The 19,634-nt window shown below is 38.3% G+C and overlaps 1 protein-coding gene across 2 annotated transcripts in view; it reads left to right on the forward strand.

Moving 5' to 3' along the window:
* Window positions 1-19,634, forward strand: part of PCSK2 (proprotein convertase subtilisin/kexin type 2) — a 250,659-nt gene that overhangs the window by 29,690 nt on the left and 201,335 nt on the right. Inside the window, exon 2 of one of the 2 annotated variants that reach the window (XM_044385610.3) lies at window positions 5,170-5,274. The exons of the other annotated variant lie outside the window; for it this stretch is intronic. Coding sequence (XP_044241545.3) covers window positions 5,170-5,274 — 105 coding nt within the window. The remainder of the gene's footprint in view (window positions 1-5,169; window positions 5,275-19,634) is intronic. 2 annotated transcript variants of the gene reach the window in all.

Genomic DNA, 19,634 nt, shown 5'->3' on the forward strand with positions numbered 1-19,634 from the left:
AAACAGACAATTCAAAGAGAAGGATTTAAATGTTTAATAAACATAGGGAAAGATGTTCAAACTTTAAAAACAATTAAAGAAATCCAAATAAGATGGAATATTTTGTTTATCAAATAGGCAGAATTAAAATGCCCAGTGTTATTGAAAGTAATGGACAATGGATATTTTTATTCTCATTTTTTGGTTTTCTTATACAACTCGATAGGAAAATTTGGGGGGATATTTATCAAAATGTGAACGTTCAGGGGCGCCTAGATGGCTCAGTTGGTTAAGCGTCAGCCTTCAGCTCAGGTCATGATCTCAGGGTCATGGGATGGAGCCGGGCATCGGGGAGCCTGCTTCTCCCTCTGCCTCTCTCCCTGCTCATGCTCACACGCTCATTCTCTCTCTCTCTCTCAAATAAATAAGATCTTTTAAAAAATGCTAATGTTCATAATCTCTAATTAAATGATTGAATTCCTGGGCTATATCCTTCAAGAAAACTCTCATCTATGCATATAGTGACATTTACAAGGCTGTTCATCACAGCATTTTTAAAATAACATTTTTATTGAAACATAATTCACAAATCATAAAATTTGCCCTTTCAAAATGTACAATTTGGTGATTTTTTAATATATACAAAAAGTTGTGATATCTTATCATGATCTACTTTTAGAACATTTTGATCATCTGCAAAAGGAACCCTGTACCATTATCAATTACTCTGCCTCCTCTTAGCCCCTGATGTAAACACTAATTTACTTTGTATTTCTATGTGTTTATCTGTTCTGGACATTACATATAAAGGAAATGATACAATATGTGGCTTTTTTTTTTTTGGTCTAGTTTCTTTCATTTAGCCTTTAGTTTTTAAGTTTCATCTGTATTGTAGCATGTAACAATACTTAAATCCTTTTTGTTCTCCAATAACATTCCATTGTATCTACAGACCACATTTTGCTCATCCATTCATCATTGGGTTGTTTCTAGTTTTTATATATTGTGAATAGTGCTACTAAGAAAATTTCTGTGCATGTCTTTGTGTAGACATATGCTTTCATTTCTCTTAAATATACACCTGTGATTAGAATTGCTGGATCAATTCTTTAACATTTTAACATTTTGAACAACTGCCAAAGTGTTTTCCAAAATGGCTGTGCCATTTCACTATCCACAAGCAATGTGTAAGGGTTCAAATTCTTTCACACATTGTCACCAACACTTGCTGGTTTTTATAGTTTTTGTTTTTATTTTTGTTTTTTCCAGTGGGTATAAAGTGATATCTCATCGTGGTTTTGATTTGTAATTCTCTAATGACTAATGATGCTGAACAACTTCTCGTGTGTTTATTGGTCATTTATGTATCTTTTTTGGAGAATACATATTCAAATCTTTTGCACATTTTTAAATTGAGTTATTTGACTTTATTGCTGAATTGTTCTTAATATATTCTGGCATGAATCCCTTATCATAGATATGATTTGATAACATTTTATCTCATGTTGTGGGTTGTTTTTTCATTTTCTTGATGATTTCCTTTGAAGCACAAACATTCTTAATTTTAATGAAGTCTGATTTTGGAGGGTTTTTTATCCTTTGTACTTTTGGTGTCACATCTAAGAAGTCATTGCCTAGCCTAAAGTCATGAATATTTACTTCTGAATTTTATTCTAAGATTTGTAGAGCTTCACTTCTTACATTTAGGGTTATAAATAATTTTGAGTTAAAATTTTTATGTGGTGTGAGATAGGGATCCAAATTTATTCTTTTTGTGTAGATACTCATTTTTCCAAGGATGACTTGTTGAAAAGACTACTTTTTCCCATTGAATTTTCATAGTGCCAAGGTTAAAGTCAATTAACCAGAAGTTACTATAAATTATTTCTGGACTCTCAATTTTATACCATTGAACTCTATGTCTCTCCTTATGCCAATACCAGACTGTTTTGATTACTGTAGCTTTGTATTAAGTTTTGAAATGGGAAAGTGTGAGTCCTCCAACTTTGTTCTTTTTGGAGATTGCTTTGGCTATTTGTGGTCCTGTGCATTTCCATATGAATTTTAGGATCAGCAAATATGGGGAATATTACCATCTTAAAAAATCCATGAACATGGGATGTCTTTTCATTTATTTATATCTTCTTTAATTCCTTTCAATGATGTTTTGTACTTTTCAGGGTACAAGTCTTGTAATTCTTTTGCTAAATTTATTCTCAAGTATTTTACTTATTTGATGTTATGGTAAATGAAGTTGTTTTCTTAATTCTATTCTTGGATAGGTCATAGGTAGCATATAGAACTATAATTGATTTTTGTATGTTAATTTTATATCTTATAACCACACTGAACTCATTTGTTAATTTGAATAGGTTTTTTTTGGTGGATTTCTCAGGAATTTCTTTTTTTTTTTTTAAAGATTTTATTTATTTATTTGACAGAGATAGAGACAGCCAGCGAGAGAGGGAACACAAGCAGGGGGAGTGGGAGAGGAAGAAGCAGGCTCATAGCAGAGGAGCCTGACGTGGGGCTCGATCCCATAATGCTGGGATCATGCCCTGAGCCAAAGGCAGACGCTTAACTGCTGTGCCACCCAGGTGCCCCAGATTTCTCAGGAATTTCTATGTACAAGATAATGTCTTCTGCAAATAGAGATAATTTTTTTCTTCTTTCCAATCTGGATGCCTTTATTTCTATTTCTTGCCTGATTGTCCTGGCTGGAACCACCAGTACACTGTTGAATATAAGCAGCAAGAGCAGACAAGCTTGTCTTGCTCTGATCTTAAGGGGAAAGCATTCAGCCTTTCAATGTTAATTATGATGCTGGCTGTTTGTTTTCATAGATACATTTATCAGATTAAGGAAATTCTCTTTCATTCTAAGTTTTTTGAATGTTTTAACATAAAAAGATCATTAGACATTGGATTTTAAATAAATACTTTTTTTAAAAAGCATTTATTGAGATAATCATGTGGTTTTGTCCTTTAGTCAATTGATATTGTTATATTAACTGATTTTCAGCTGTTAAAACAACCTCACATTCCTAGGATAAATCCCACTTGATGATGGTATATAATCATTTGTATACATTGCTGGATTCAGTTTGCTAGTGTTTTGATGAGGATTTATGGGCTGGTATTTGTAAAGAATAGTGGTATGCAGTTTTCTTTTCTTGTGATATCTTTGTCTGGTTCTCATTTGAAGGTAATATTGGCCTTGATGAATGAGTTGGGAAGTGTTCCTTCATTTTCCATTTTTTGGAAGAGTTTCTGAAGGATTGATATAACTTCTGTAAACATTTCCCTCTAAGTACTGCTTTAACTGTACCCCAAAAGTTTTTAAATTCTGTATTTTGTTTTCATGCATCTCAAAGTATTTTGGAATAGTCAGTGTGATTTCTTCTTTGACCCATTGATTATTTAAGAGTAGGTTGTTTCCCAAATTTCCAAATTTTTCATCTATTATTAATTTTTAATGTAATTAGAAATTGTGATCAGATAACATACTTTGTGTTATTTTACTCCTTTTACATTTATTGAAGCTTGATTTGTGGCCTAATATATGATCTATCTTGGAGAATGTTCCATGTGTACTTGAGAAGACAATGAATTCTGCTATAGTTGGGTAGAATATTCCATAAATGTCTCTTAGGTTTAGTTGGTTTTTGGTTTTGTTCAAGACTTCAGTTTACTTTTTGGTCTGCATACTTGTTCTACCTATTTTTGAAAATGGGCTATTGAAGTCTCCAACTGTTATTGATGCATTGTCTATTTCTCCCTTTGATTTGTCAGTTTTTGTTTTGTGAAGGGGACTTTGTTGTTACATGCATATGTATTTATAATTATCTGTCTTTTTGATGTGTTAACTCTTTTATCACCATAAAATGTCATTCCTTGTCTGTAGTAACATTCTTTGTTAAAATCAATTATATCTACTATATGTATAATCAGTCCTCTTTTGGTTACTCTTTGTACCATATATCTTTTTACATCTCTTGACTTTAACCCATTTATGTATTTGAATCTAAAGTGTATCTCTTGTAGATAGCCTATAGTTGAATAATGGGGTTGGGTGTTTTTTTTTTTCATTCATTCTGTAATCTGTCTTTTTATTGGAATTTTCAATCCATTTACATTTAATGTAATACTTAAAAGATATTCACACTTGCCATTTTACTATGTGCTTTCTATATGTCTTATAAACTTTTTTCTTCTATTCTTTCATAATGGCCTTTTTGTGTTAAATATTTTAGTGCACACTTTTAATTACCTTGTTGCTTATTTTACTATATATTTGTAGTTATTGCAGATTACAATAAATAACTTAAACAATAAATAATTTAAACAGATTAATACCAACTTAATTTCAAAAGAATGCAAAAACTTTGCTCCAGTATAGCTATGATTCTTTTCCCATCTATTGTGTTATTATTGTAGTACTAATACATCTTTATACATTATAAGCCCCCAAACATAATTTTACCACAGGATAAGTGACAGTCTTCCTTAGGTTCTCTCAGATTCTTGTACTTGGGAAGAACTTAAGCAATTTATTTAGAGTCTCTAATCTTCAGCTTCCTTATCTGCCAGGCCCTAAGCAGCAGACAAGCTCTAATTATTATGGTTTCTCCAACTAGCTGTAACACCCATACCTAATCCCAAGGATCCTTAGGATAGGGAGACAGAGGAAATTTGGCCCATCATCCAACAGGTGCGTACTAGATTTAGATGGTTGCACTGTGCCCAATATGATGAAAGACATCAAGGAGTCACAGAGAAAGCCTAAGATATAGGACAGATAATCCAGCTGTGAAGACAGGAGTAGGTCACAATACAATTCTGGAGCAATCAGACATGGAGTGGAAATACTAGTTCAAGAGAAGAGAATGGAGAACTTGGTGTGGGTTCCATGGAGGAAGAAATTTTTTTAAATGGGTAGAAATTAAAGAAATAGAGGAAAGAGTAGAAGGTATTTGAGGAAGAGAAGTGAATGGGCAGTATATAAGAAAAAGTAGAGAAAACAAAAGCACAGTGATAGGGAAATAGAAGTCCAAGTGAGATAGGAAGTTGCCAGTTTTCTCATATACATCCCATCCCATGGAGCCCTTGCATGCAGCCCCAGCTTTGGTTTCCCTGTCCCAGGGCCACCCCCAGAAACTGATTATTCTTATGTCTGTTTGACTCTCCACAGCTTCCTTTCACTGAAGGCCTGTACCACTTTTATCACAATGGCCTTGCAAAGGCCAAGAGAAGACGCAGCCTACATCACAAGCAGCAGCTGGAGAGAGACCCCAGGGTGAGTTTCCCTGGACACCTGCCTTTCAACCTCTTCTGCCACAACTGAGCCCACTGAGGGGATGTATAAAGGGGTGGGCCGGGAATTTTGAAGTAAAGACACTCAATGTATTGTGATAAGCAAAATGGATCCTTGGCAGAGTGGCCTTGGAGACTCTCCAGTCCTCTACCTTGTGCATAATAAGTAAATCTTTTATAGGCTGTGGGGCAGGGGAGGAATAAACAGGGATACCACCCCTTTACTGGCTGTTTTCTCCTACATTATTGTGTTTGGAATTCTGGTTGCCTTGGAACCTGTTTTGGCCTGTGATGGATGGGGAGAAACCAAGCCTTTTAATGAGTCGTTTTATGGAAGGTTTCTACTGGTGAGTCCTATGCTCTGAGGAGGTTTCTGTGCCCCATATTGGGTATGGAGAAATGACTGGGCCAGCAAGTGATTGGCTTGCAGTAGGCAGCAGGCTTCTCAGTATCCATGTATAGTTGCATCCACAAGACGACCTCAGCCCTTTTGTCCTGTATTTTCTCACACTCATCTAATTTACCCTCATGCCTCGATGGTACTCCTAACCCCCAGTTTTAACTTACAATCTTTACCTTGCTCTTAGAATCCAGATCTCATTTTCTACTCACCCTAGAAGCTTAAATTCACTTCCCCACAATCAAACTTATTACTTCTGCTCCTTTTCTAGAATAAGAACTTTGGTCATCCCTGAATCTTCCTTCATCAAATCTCTTCTGCCATCCCCCTACACTTACAGACTCATTCAACTGAGTAGAATAATTTCTGTTATGCAGTTCACTAAAAGGGAAATTAATAATCCAGGCAAATTGCTCTCTGTACATTGACAGCTGCATAACTCTTCTCCAGAAGTCTTGGGGGAAAGTGGATATAAGTGGGTCAGACATTTGAGTTAGGGATTTACACATGAGACTCTTTTGAATTGATGGAATCTGGAAACACATTCTTGTGGGGCTTTTCATGTGAACATTTGACTGGGTTTAATTTGGGCTTTAATTAGGAATGGAGATGAAACAGACTCCCCAGCAGACCACCAACTGACAGGCCACAGGCAATTTTCCTTTAACTCCTCAACCCAGGGGATCCCCCATTCCCTGGAGTGGAAATTCTGCTCTGAGAAGCCACTTTATCTACTTTCACAGTTAGATCCAAGCTGCCTGCTGCCAGCCCATGACAGGCATTCTTAAAGGGTCTGTTGAAGAAGCTGGCACCATTATCTAAGGGAGAGGCTCTCTTTTCTGTGTCATAACAGCCTTCGCCCTGACTGTACCAATTCAGAGCTTGGGGAATCCCTTGGGAAGCCAATGGACAGAAGTCCTGTGTGTTTCACCTATGGATCCAGAATGGATACTAGTAGACAAAGACCAGTCTGGGGCACTGTGCCACTGGTTCCCCCTGCACTTCATCCCAGCCCTATAATCTTATCCTTTATTGCCAATTATTTTCTTTTTATTTACATATTTGCTTAAAAGTCCATTGCATATTCCTATTCCATGATTAAAGATGTTGCCTCAAGATCATCCAGAGAGAAACATAAAAGAAACTGGGGCAGAAGGAAAGAGATGTTTGGGGAAAAGAACTGAGGAACAAGGAAACTAAGAAGCCATTGTTTGGGTCAGAGAGACTCCTTGAGCCCATTAGGCTAAGATTTTCTTATTCTTGCACTTACTTGAAATGATCTTTGAAATGCTTATTCTTGAAGTTTAGAGCGATGTTTCCAAAAGAGAAGAAAATAAGATAGGTTAGGTAAGAAGAAGAGAGATCATGCAGTAGTGATTCTAATCATTTGTCTTTCTTCTCAAAATATTGTCTGTTTTAACCAAAAGGGGCATCCATTCCTCCTTCACTGCCCACTAGAAGGGTTCTGGTAGCCATCTGCCTCGAGATGGTGGTGGCAATCATCTGTCCTGCCCATGATCAATATAAGATAGTGGGGACACTGAAGATCATACATCTCCTGTACCTTTTCTCTGTCCTCTCATTAAGGGTAAATGTCAAGACTGTGGCCCGTAATAAAGTCATTCTAGGAAAAGAAATAAAGCACAAAATATCATAATACTTAAAAAAAAAAAAAGACTGCTAGTGATGACTGCCTCATTTTAAAATATTAGATTAAGCCCTTTCCTGCATGATGTTCTTTTGATTATCTAATTTTGGCATCAGCTAATAGCAAAATATGAGGACAACTCTTCTTTTTTTTATTCCAGTATAATTAACATACAGTGTTATATTATTTTCAGGTGTACAGTATAGTGATTCAAAAATTCTTTACATTACTCAGTGCTCGTCACAGTAGGTATACTCTTAATCCCCATCACCTATTTCACCTCTCCCCCCACCCACTTCCTCTCTGACAACGTGTTCTCTATAGTTAAGAGGCTGTTTTTTGGTTTCTCTCTTTTTTCTTTGTTCATTTGTTTTGTTTCTTAAATTCCACATTTGAGTGAAATCATATAGTATTTGTCTTTCTTTGATTGGTTTATTTCACTTAACATTATACTCTAGATTCATCCATGTTGTTGCAAATGGCAAGATTTCATTCTTTTTATGGCTGAGTAGTATTCCAATGGATATATATAACCCATCTTCTACATCCATTCATCTATCAATGGACACTTGGACTGCTTCCATAATTTGACTAGTGTAAATAATGCTACAATAAATATAAGGATACATGTATCTTTTCAAATTAGTGGTTTCATATTCTTTGGGTAAATACCCAGTGGTGGAATTGCTGGATCATATGGTAATTCTATTTTTAATTTTTTGAGGAACCTCCCTACTGTTTTCCACAGTGGCTGTACCAGTTTGCATTTCCACCAACAGTGCATGAGGGCCCTTTTTTCTCTACATCCTCATGGGGAGAATTATTCTTAAGCAAAAAACATTGACTATGACCAGTGTAAGAGTAGCAATATAAGGATTCTGCCATGTGAGTCTACAGATCTTAAATGAAAGGGCAAATATGTCGAGAGTTAGGATACCTCAATCTTTGGGTTCCCAAGCACATTCATATAGGCTGCAAAAAGGAAAGTAAATAGAGGTAGAAGAGGGGCACCTAGGTAGCTCAGTCGGTTTTGTGACTGACTCTTGATTTTGGCTCAGGTCATGATCTCAGGGTCATGGGGTCGAGCCCCCCATGAGACTCTGTACTGGCCATGGAGCCTGCTTAGAATTGTATTTCTCCCTCTGTTCCTCTCCCACCCCTCTCTTTTTTTCTCTCTGTCTTACTACTACTACTACTACTAATAATAATAACTAATAATAATAATAAAAGTAGTATAGGGAGGAAACAGAAAGGACCAGGTAGCCAGAAAGGATTATTAACACAGGCTTTTATCTCTTGGGTAGATGTTACAAATTATATTTTATGAACCAACATCTTAAGAGCGAGCTCTTTTGTCGTTGTCTGAAACATGTTGTCTTCTAGACCTACCAACTTCATCATGCTTGCAGCCCCAGCTTCCTTCTTCCTCCTGTTTCTGCATCACTTCCTGGCCTTTCTCACTCACTGTCCTGCAGCCTGGGAAGGAGGATGCAAAACCCAAGGAACCAGGCATGTAAGAGCAGGGGGTTTGAGCAGCTACAGACTGTCAGGCTGAATCTATTCAGTAGCTATTTAGCCATAGAAACTGTCAAGATCTGCTATCAACTCAAGAAATAAGGAAAAAGGTAGAGGACTGAACTCGACGTTGGTTTTGTTCTAGCTTCAGAACAGAGATTTCAAGGATGGTTGGCCCTTATTCAGCAACTAATTTTTATGTGTAAAGAAAACAAAAGAAAGACTGGAAAAGGATCATACCTGCTTTTTGTCCAGGCCAATAAAGTGCTGCTTCAATATGTTCATATTATCATTCACCGATAGGCAGGACAATAGCTAAGAGAATAGAATCGGATGCAGATCATTTCAAAGGTGTTCTCTTGCCTTCCCGTCTCTTTGTGCTAAATGAATTAGCAGAGTGACATTGTGTGTCAAACTACACTCAAATAACATAATTAATTAAAGAATAACAGCAAAGAATTAGAATGCTGACTAGCATTGTTTAGATGCTAAAAAGCAAAAATTGCATCTTGTTTTTTTCTGGACGTCTTTCCACATTGCTGGTCTGAATACATAGTGGATACCCTATAAATAACTGTCAGATGAACGGGTAATTAATCATTTTTCCTCAAGGTTTTAATCCATGAAATAGCATTGTTCTTCTCATCTTATATTTTATCCCTATTCTAAAATGTGCACCCTTCAGGAAGCAGAGGGACAGCCTTCTTTTTAGTTCCTCCTTTAGAAATAGTCTTAATTGTGGTAGAGGAAACCAGTTGCCATTTTATTACTTCCAAGCCCTGTCACTGAGAACCCCAAGAAGAACTGGTTTTTAATTTCAGAAGTCCAGTACACTGTGTTGCTGACCATAGTCATGGTCGTGGTACAACCCGCCAAGTGAGGGCAATGTGTTTGGAAAGTTTGGGTAGCTAAAGTCATGTGAAGAGGTAATAAATAAATCCAAAGCTAGGATGAAATAATCAAAGTAAAAATGACTTCTCAGCATGAGGGTTAAGAACAAATATCCCCTGCCCAAAATGTCTGTGGGATTTGCTAAACTTTAGCTAAGAGCAGCGTCAACAAATCTTGAGCCAAACCTGATTGCGGTTCACAGTCTACGTACCAAACTCCCACAGTCCCACAAGCACCTGGAAATCTGCGGAGAATAGATTTATTTAAGATAATATTTGTTCACAGTTATGTTGAACCACACTTGCATATCTGACATAGCGCTGAAATGAGATTCATTAAAAAACATGAAGACTCCCATCATTCAATGAGCAACACACATTAGATGTGAGGAAGCCAAATAATTTAACAACAAATAACCTGAACTTTATTTGTTGAGAGAAGTTATATTTGATTTGAGAATTCTGAACACTTATTCCCTTTTCAAAGCAATTTTATTAGACCACATAATTATCCCTTGAAATCATTTTTAAATCATCTTCCAATTTTGCAAGTGAGAAACTCCTCTCAGTTTGCTGAAAACTTTTCTCAGTTATCCATCTAAAAGAATGGATGATGTCGCCCTTGCATTCTATATATGGAAGCTGTATCGTTTTAGCTTCCTCCTCATCCAAACATATCCACGTGTCTAATTATATTGGTGACAGACACATGATCCTTAGTGACCTAATTTTGTTTGTTAAGGGTCTATTAGGAGCACATATGTAGAGTTTTTAGGGTGCTGCAAAACCCCTACCAACTTAATTTCACTGGATAGGTCTATGGCAATTTCATAGAACCATACCACCAGAATAAATGAGAATTTTCCCCATTCTTTAAAATTAACTGGACAAGACTGATGTGATTTGTTGGTAAAAATCTGGATAATGAGTGAACCAGACTTTCTTTGTCCATAGGATTTGATAATACAATAATTGATAATGTTTAAAAAAACAGATTTATTATCATGCTTGAAACTCAGGTGGTTGACAGAAGCTGAGAATGGCTTGCAATTGCTCTGGGTCTTTTCTGATATGATATAATAATGCCTTTAGATCGAACTCAGGTGGAGTAATTTAGCTGCAATTGGTGAACACCTTATAGAGTTGTACATGGACTCAGATCAGAAAGAGTAAGCATCGATGACCTAGAAAGCATGATCTGAAGAAGCCCATGAAATGATCAGAGCAATAATATAGCAATTGATTCACAATCTAAAGACGTCTTTCTGAAAGGAATACTGGAACTTCAGCAGTTCGAAGCAAGCAAAGAAATTCATTTATCTTTTCCTTCACAAGTAACACAAAGTTTTGTCACGATTGCTAAGCTTTTAGCTTACAATCCTTTTCCAATACCTAGCATCAGTCATGTAACTTTTTATGACAATGAGGTGCCACTTACATGTACTGTGTCTTTGATTGAGAGTATGAGATAACCATTTGATTATTTAGATTGAAAGTTGGGGAAGAAAAGAAAAAGCACCACTATCTTGTGGAAAATCTGCTCTCAAATAGAAAATCTCACAGAGAAAAATGTCTTCCTGTACTTTTTTGGGGTTTTGGGTTTTATTTTGGGTTTTGTTTTGGTTTGATCAAAATCAATCCTTTCTCAGAGCAACACCTCACCTTAAACCTCACCGTTTGAGACTTAACAAATATGAAGACCAAAAAACCCCCTATTCTTTGGATACAAATTCTTTAAAAAAGTCACTAAAACTATCTAATTTCTATTTTTGCCTAGCCCCCACGTGGAGAGGCTCTCATGCATTCAGTGTGATGGTAAGGAGAGGCTACCCCAAATTCTGCTAGGTACCCACTGGCTGAGCGTTTGATGCTGCTTTAAGAAATGCATGGGACTGGAGCACCTGGGTTGAGCATCTGACTCTTGATTTTGGCTCAGGTCATGATATCAGGGTCATGAGACTGAGCCCTGCGTCTGGCTCCACACTCAGCCTGGAGTCGGCTTGAGATCCTTTCCTTCCCCCACTACCCCTCTCCCCGCTCACACTCTCTATCTCTCTAAAATAAATAAATAAATAAATAAAATCTTTTTTTAAAAAAAAAGAAAAGAAATGTATAGGACTTCTCCAATCTATCTTCCAAATGTTTCCCTGAGGGGGGAAAAAAGGAAGCAGATAGATTTAATTATATTTTACTTATTAAAAAAACAATCATTTTCTCATTTCTTTGTAGCATGAGTTGACCAACAGGTGTTACTCTTTCCTGAAATGGAGGTAGGAAATAACACATGAATTTGTGAAAGCAGATCAAATCCCCAAAAATGATGACCATCTTGTCCAATCTGGATTTAGGTCTCCCGGTTGGACAAGGGAACAGCTTTTTGGAATTGGGATTCTCATAGGGAAAGGACTATCCACAATGCATGATCATGACAGCCCAGTGGTCCATGAATAAAGCTCTGCAAATAGACTTAACGACTGGAAGGGTCTGAAAGTAGAATGAAATATCTTTAACTCTTGGGGTTAAAAGTACAGATTAGCCAGAATTCCTAAGAGAGACTCCTTCCTCCCTGGGCTAACAAGTATTCATTTAGGTGTCTCTGGCATATCTACTCTAAACAGAAATAAAGTTAACTGAAGACATACAGAACTGAAATAAAGCGATATGAAGCTACAGTGTGAAGAAGAAGATATAGAATGAGAGACAGAAGCACAGGAAAATTTAAAAAATAAGAAAAATTTTAACTGGTGGAAAGTGGGTGAGACCCAGCCCCACACCCAATGCACTGCCCACCCACCTCCTAAAAGTGTCTCAATATCACCTGAACCATGTGACCCCTTCAGGACCTGGATCTTTCCTATTCTAAGTAGGAAATACTAGGAAATAGTTCAATTTTCTATCATAAAAAAGGGAACCATATTTCCCACCCTAAAGGGGCGAATAACCAGAAGGAGTGCATAGCAAAGTTAAACAGATATCATTTCTTCCTCCTTTCTTCTGGTTTTTCCTCCCTGCCTCTCTCCACCTTATTTCCTCTCCTCAAGAATCCATAAGCAGCAAATACACACTTCCAGAATGTGCTGTGCATCTCAGGCTCTAAGAGGAAAGCTGCTTTATAAAAAATGGGCTATAAATGCAAGTGAATACAATGAAATCCATTAAGAAGGGATTTTGGCTCAGACCTCTCCACGCCCAGCCAGCCAGCTAGTGACCTTCTGCACATTAGTGAGGGGAAAGCAAGGACATAGTCCTTCAATGATCCTGCTCATGACATTTCTGCAGGAACCAGATCACTGAGTCGGAAAAGAACAGAGAGGAGGGCTCCAGGGTTTCCTCTCACTTTAATTTGATAACAGTTATAAGAACAGTGAATGTGTGTTAGATGCTGCTGCTTTATTTGGGTTCCTGCAAAAAGCAACCCCTGAGACAAGGACTCAGAAGAGGTTCATTTATTTGGATGGTTGGTCCTAGGAAGCACAAGGGGAAAAGCGAAATGAAAAAAGGAAGAAAGGAAAGCATATTAAGGATGGATATTTTAGCAGGTTTTCAGTGTAGGCACCTGAGGCTCAGTCCCACTGGGGGCTCTCTGAGGGTGTTGTGTAGAATGTGCTTCGGACTTGTCCTACAAAGAACCAGATTGATTGATGGATGATTGATCTACCGGCTCTGTCTGTCATGTTTGAATTGACCCCAGATGTTAAAACCCTAGCACTTTGGGCCCCCCTGTACAAAGGCTGAGTGGGCCTCAAGATGCTGAAAAAGGCCCCAGAGCAGAGAGACAGAGATGGAGATGCCTGACAGGAAAACCTGTCAGTAGTCACAAGTGAACTCAGAGGAGGGCTGAGAGAATACAGCTACGGTCACGAATCCTAGAACCCAATGCCGTGCTGAGGACTTAGCATGCATCATCTTGTTAAACTTCCAGCGTCACCTGTGAATTACATACTGTTCGATTCTCAGATTACAGGTGAGGAAATGAGAACTTAAGGGAGGTTCGTCCCACGGTTTGTAAGGAAGCTTCACCACTGCATGGTGCTGCTCCGTCACTGACCTGTGTTTCATAAATTAATTTTCCCTGCTCCTCTGTACAAAGAATGTCATGGGACCAGATTCCGTGTGGGTGAGGATGACCCCTGATGTACTGAGATGCAGCACACTGATTTCTGACTTTCTTAAGAAGTTTGCAAAGTTAATTTTGACTATGCGTAGTTTCCACTTCACCCACTTCAGAATCCTACTGTAGGATTCCTCTACGAATGTAAACAAAGATGGTGTCCTAGTGTGGATTTCCTGGAAATGCACTCTGAGATGAAGAGTTGCATGTGTAAGAGATGTTTCTAAGAATGCTAGTTGGGCATATGATTGAAAACAGTGTCGTCTCACCTGGGTCCCTCCATCTTGAAACCAATGATACAGTCAAATCCTTCCTATGCCTCACACCTTCTGCCTCCTCTTTGGCTTCAGGGTTCATGTGACTTCATTGGGCCCACCCAGATAACTCGGCATAATCTCCCTCTCCTAAGGTCAGCACATTAGTAAACTTAATTTCATCTGCAAAGTCCCTCTTACCACAAGATGCAACATAATCATGAAACTAACGCCAGGGCTGGAGACCATGGGGGTCAATATTCTGCCTTGAACTTTGACTTTTCTGGAAGAGTTAACATGCCTTCTAGGCTCAGCAGCTCCCTCTAGGCAGCCCAGCTTCCCCTCACTGCCCTCTTCCAGGCACTGCATTTAGCTCAGAGGGAAACATGAATCTGTAGGCGCACAACCTTGACCATACTTTGAGCCCAAATGATAAAGCCAAGAGACCCACGTGGAGCACATTCTGACTTGCCTTCCCAGCTGGTGACCAAATCCATTTTCTAGACACTTCATTAAGATGTGGGCTCAGGTGTAAACCTTCCATGAAAGTGACTTGACAGCATCAGGAAAATAAATGTGTTGAGAGAGAAAGCAGGAGTCTTCAGTAAGGCTCCAACCTGTGGCAAAAACTAATCTGCCCTAATCTGCTGGTTTTATTATGCAGCAGGGAGCGACTTTCAGTATCTCCTCTGGGCATTGCAGTTATGCCTGGCTTCCTGCCTCAAAGAGCTGCTGCTAGTGCTATAATTAAGTATTCGTGGGGAACAGGGGAGAATTATTTACCATAGATTTAGAAAGGCACAGAGAAAGCTGCTAATGAGGAGGCCTGGTTTTTCCTAGATGTTATGAGCATATTCTTAAGTGATTACTACTGTTCATGCTGTCGTGCTTACTAAAAGAGAAGGAGTAACACTCTGGGAGACACCATTCCAGCAAGCCCAGAGATCTCTGGGGAGTTTTAACTTTCTTTGAGAGAATTTTAACAAGCCCCAGTGCAGAGAAAAGCAACACAAAGAGAAGAGAGTGGTTCTGTATCATCTTTATAATTTCACAAGATGAAGACTCTCAAATGGCGAGCTGGCAAGCTTTTAGGGCACCCAGGCAAAATCTTCGATGTTTGTAGGGCAAATTTCTCCTGACCTGCCTTACCCGATTCCTTCCCTAAACCTGCCCAAGACGCAAAAGGAAACGTCTTTAAATACCTAAGATGTTTCTATTATTTCCTCTAAAAATGAGAATTTTCTGTATGCTTATTAAATTCACAACATAATTCCATTATCTAGTTGCTTGCAAGCAAACCATTTATTCATTCAACAAATATTTACTGAGCTCAACTACATGCTGAGCACTTTTCCAGTTACTAGGACACAAAACAGACAAAGTTCTTCTCCCAAGAAACTTATATACTAATGGGGATGAAAGAGAGACAAAAAACAGATAATAAAGCAATTACGTGGCTGTTGGTGAATGTGTTATAAAGATGAATAGAGCAAAGTAGGAGGAAGAGAGAGTGCCAGGGGAGGGGGTGTTTCTGTTTTATAAAAAGCATCCTGCATTGGCTACTCTAGTAAGGTGACATTTACATATAGACCTGAAGATGGTTAAGGAAGGTGTTCATGTGGCTATCTGGAAAAAGGGCATTCCCAGCAGAGGGACTATCAAGGGTAAAGGCCAGGTATCCAGAGCACACTTGGTGTGTTTTAAAAACAACAAGAATGACAGTAAGGCTGGGAAGAAATGAGCTGAGGAGAACAGGGAAAGAAATCAGGTCAGAGAGAAGCAAGGGAGCAAGACCACAGAAGACATTCTAGGTCAGAGAAGGACTTTGTATTCACTCTGAATGAGATGGGATTTCTTTGATTCAGAGTGAATTATAGACAATGGGTGGTCAGGGGCAGGGTACAACTGGAAACCAGGGAGATCAGTGCTAAGCAACTGCAACATTCCAGAGGGGAAAGGCCAAAGGCTTAGGCCAGGGTAGAAGTTAGTGGAGGTAGTAAGAAACAAGTCAGATTTGGGAATATATTGTGAAGGTAGAGTTCTCAAATTTGTTGATTCTTTTGCCAATAGATCAGATAAGAATGGGAGAGAAAGGGAGAAGGCACAGATGGAGATGGGGACAGTATGGAGTCGGCATTTATGTCGGGGGACAAAATGTGGTAAGAAGCAGGTTAATGGGGAGTGGGTGGGTAATCAAGAGTTTAGTTTGAAGCATGTTAACTTTTGAAATTTTCATCGAAAATCCAAGTGGAGGGTAAAATAGGTGAATGATTTAATGATCTAGGATAAAGGGGCACCTGGCTGCCTCAGTAGGTAGAGCATGCGACTCTTGATCTCAGGGTCATGAGTTCAAGTCCCACGTTGGGCATGGAACCTACTTTTTTAAAATAATAAATAAATAAATAAATAAATAAATAAATATCTAGGATAGAGATGGGAGTTGGAGACATAAATTGGGAGTACCCGCATACTGATAGCATTCAATGCCAAGATATCAGTTGAGGTTATCTAAGAAATTAGTGTAAATAGGAAAGACAAGCTGTATGGGACTGAGTCTTAGGGCACTCTAACATTCAGAAGTCTGGAAGATGACTGGGGACCAGTAAACAACACAGAGAAATGACAAATAAGATAGAGAATCGGCAGTCAAGCAGACTAATCTAGTCAATGTGTCCTACCTCATTCAAATTTTACCAGATTAGCTTGACTGTCCCTAGACTTATTTCTTACTAAAACTACTTAGAGGTATCAATAAGTTTCTTTAGTTTTTTTCTCTAATCTATTTCTTCTCAAGAAGTATTGAAATTTGTAGGGCACACATGAGCTTATGAAATAAAAATGGTAGCATGAGTTTTATCTCATGGACACTGCTGTGCCTGAGCTGGGCAGTATGCTTTGAAACAAGGAATCCCATTTGACTCAGAATGGCTAAGAATGAAGCTTTTAAAACCTCAAGCCCAACTAGCCAATATCTCAGAGCCAAGACCTGGTTCTGGGAGCTCCTGGGTGAAATTACTGGAAAACAGCCTATGTAAAATGGAGAGTCAAAGTTGGGCACTTCTTTTCTAATTTTCAGAAGCTGTGAAAACCATGAGAAACATCAAGTTTGACTGTAAACCCAAAGGAAAGAAACTTAATCTCCAATTAAGAAAAATAAAAATGCAAGCTGTGTTGATTCAATTCTGATCACTTTTGCTTGGATTTTAGAAAGATAGAGTTCTTAAAATAATTTCCTGTTAAGATTCAAAATCTATCTAGAGAGTGATTTCTCACTTCTTAAACTGCTGCTCCAGAATGAATTTTGTTCAATGCTTAGCTCAAGGAGACTGCTAGTGTTCCTTAATGAAGACAAACAAATGGTTAAAATAGGTATGTCTGTCTAGCTACTGAACTTCCCTAAGATAGTATTTTGTGAGACAGTTAGCTCTGGAGTTGGAAATGCCTCAGAAATGTTTCTACCTCCCCCTCCCTTTAAAACTCTTCCAGTATTTCTCATTGGTTTAGCCATTTTTCCTTTATGATGCCTATTGACATGTTTGAAATCACATCTCCATCTATAAACAGACTTCATGCTCTTAAATACAAGCCAAGGGAATTTTGAAAATGAATGGAATTGAATTCCTACCAGTTCCAATAGTTTCAAACCCTTATGGATTGAGGAGAGGACATGAGTGAAGCCAGGTCTAGAAATGAGTAAACAGCAGTTATAGAAAGAGATTCATGTCTGAATAACAGCCTGATTGTTGGAGTTTATCTAATTGGTTTCCCATTATCTGTACCGAAAATGTTGTGTTTTCTATCTTCTCTTCAGCAAGTATGTCCCATTTAGCAATAAAGAACTTATTGCCCAAGAGAAAACAGGTAAGACAAAACAATTTTCCATTTTCCATTCCCCTTGAAAAGGGAGAGCAGCTCACCCCATATAAAGAATTGCTTAATGGATGTTAGTTTGTGAGGACACCTCAGAGAAATGGCAGGAGAAAGCCCTCCCAAGAGAACAGAAGAAAACCAAAATGATTCAAACCCATTGTGTGGAAAGAGACTCAAAAGATTGTCTACCAGGGAGAAAAGGAGCACGAGGAGAGGGCAATGTGAGGTCATTCTTGGGCTCTAATACTAGCGCTGACAACCAGTAGCCATGTTTCCTTGAACAAACCATTTTATTTTCCAGTCTTCAGTTTCCTTATCTGTACAGTGAGGAGTGTAGGCTAGTTGGTCTCCAAAATTCCCCTCCAAGTCTTGGTATCTGAGAGTCCAGGGGGCCTGAAGTCCCTCCAACTGGTTACTGTCAAAGCCAGGACTAAATCCCAGACATTCCCACTAGGTTGTGCTCCTTCCTTTGCATATCTTTATTTTCATCTCAGAAATGGGACGTTTTGTTCTTTAAAACAATACTCCAAGGTGTTCAGAACTACCATTTCTGTTAGTATTTTCATCTTTTAGAAGAGAATTTCAAATCCTGTGCTGTTCAAACTGGTTCATTGGAGCCCTAAAATTTCATTTGTTGCCTTAGGGGAAGTGTTATATATTGAGATAGAGGTTGTTCATCCGCCTTCAAAGAGAATGTCTTCTCTATCATGTTTTATGACTTGGGATTTGGTGTAAAATTTCATTTAGCAAGGTGGGTGTGGAAGAGTGGAAGTAATTCAACTAAAAATACAAGCGTGAAAACCACTGATTTCTAGATAAGTCCTATTCTCTAACCCAGTTAATTGTCGTGTCCAGTCAGGATCACAAATCGAAGCCTAGAGAGGCCAGGCAAGTAAGTTACAAATGGAAGTGGATTGGTTGTAAACAAAGCAGTAACTCAAGCGAAAGGATAATAACAAATACCTTCTGCCTCTAGTTGGGGAACACAAGAGGGAGTGGTGGGGACTGGATGTTCACAGAGTACACACCCTGTCAAAAGACAAAAGCTTATCCTTTTCCTCAACGGATTGTTACTTCACAATAATGAAGGCCCATGTTGCCAGATTTCTCGATTTTTAAACAAAATCAGAAAATATCAGCCTCTGTGTAAAATCTTTGTGCTTTTAAAAAATGTTAGGGCACGTATTGCATGGTGCACTGGGTGTTATACGCAACTAATGAATCATCGAACTTTACATCAGAAACCAGGGATGTACTGTATGGTGACTAACATAATATAATAAAAAAAATTAAAATAAAAAAAATGTTAGTGACAAAGTCAAAAATTCTTAACACACTAGAAAGCTAAAAATATGTCAACAGAACAAATTTGTCTATCTATTTTGCAATTCCCACTCTACAACCTCCCAAGATGGGATGACCAAGCATCTGGCAAGACACTTCCATGACTAGCCCCTGACTTCACTGTTTGCCAAGATACTCCACATAATAGATCTTTCTTAAGTCAATCCCAAAGCTACCTCCTTAAAGTGTTGGTCCACAATCCAGATTCTGCTTCCCAGACCCAAATGATTTCATCTTCCTTGTGAGAACCCTTCAAACATTTGAAGATGGTGAGCATGACCCCTGGACCTTCTTTAGAATAAACATTTCTG

This window comes from Ursus arctos, unplaced genomic scaffold, assembly GCF_023065955.2.
Source record: "Ursus arctos isolate Adak ecotype North America unplaced genomic scaffold, UrsArc2.0 scaffold_16, whole genome shotgun sequence".
NCBI lineage: Eukaryota > Metazoa > Chordata > Mammalia > Carnivora > Ursidae > Ursus > Ursus arctos.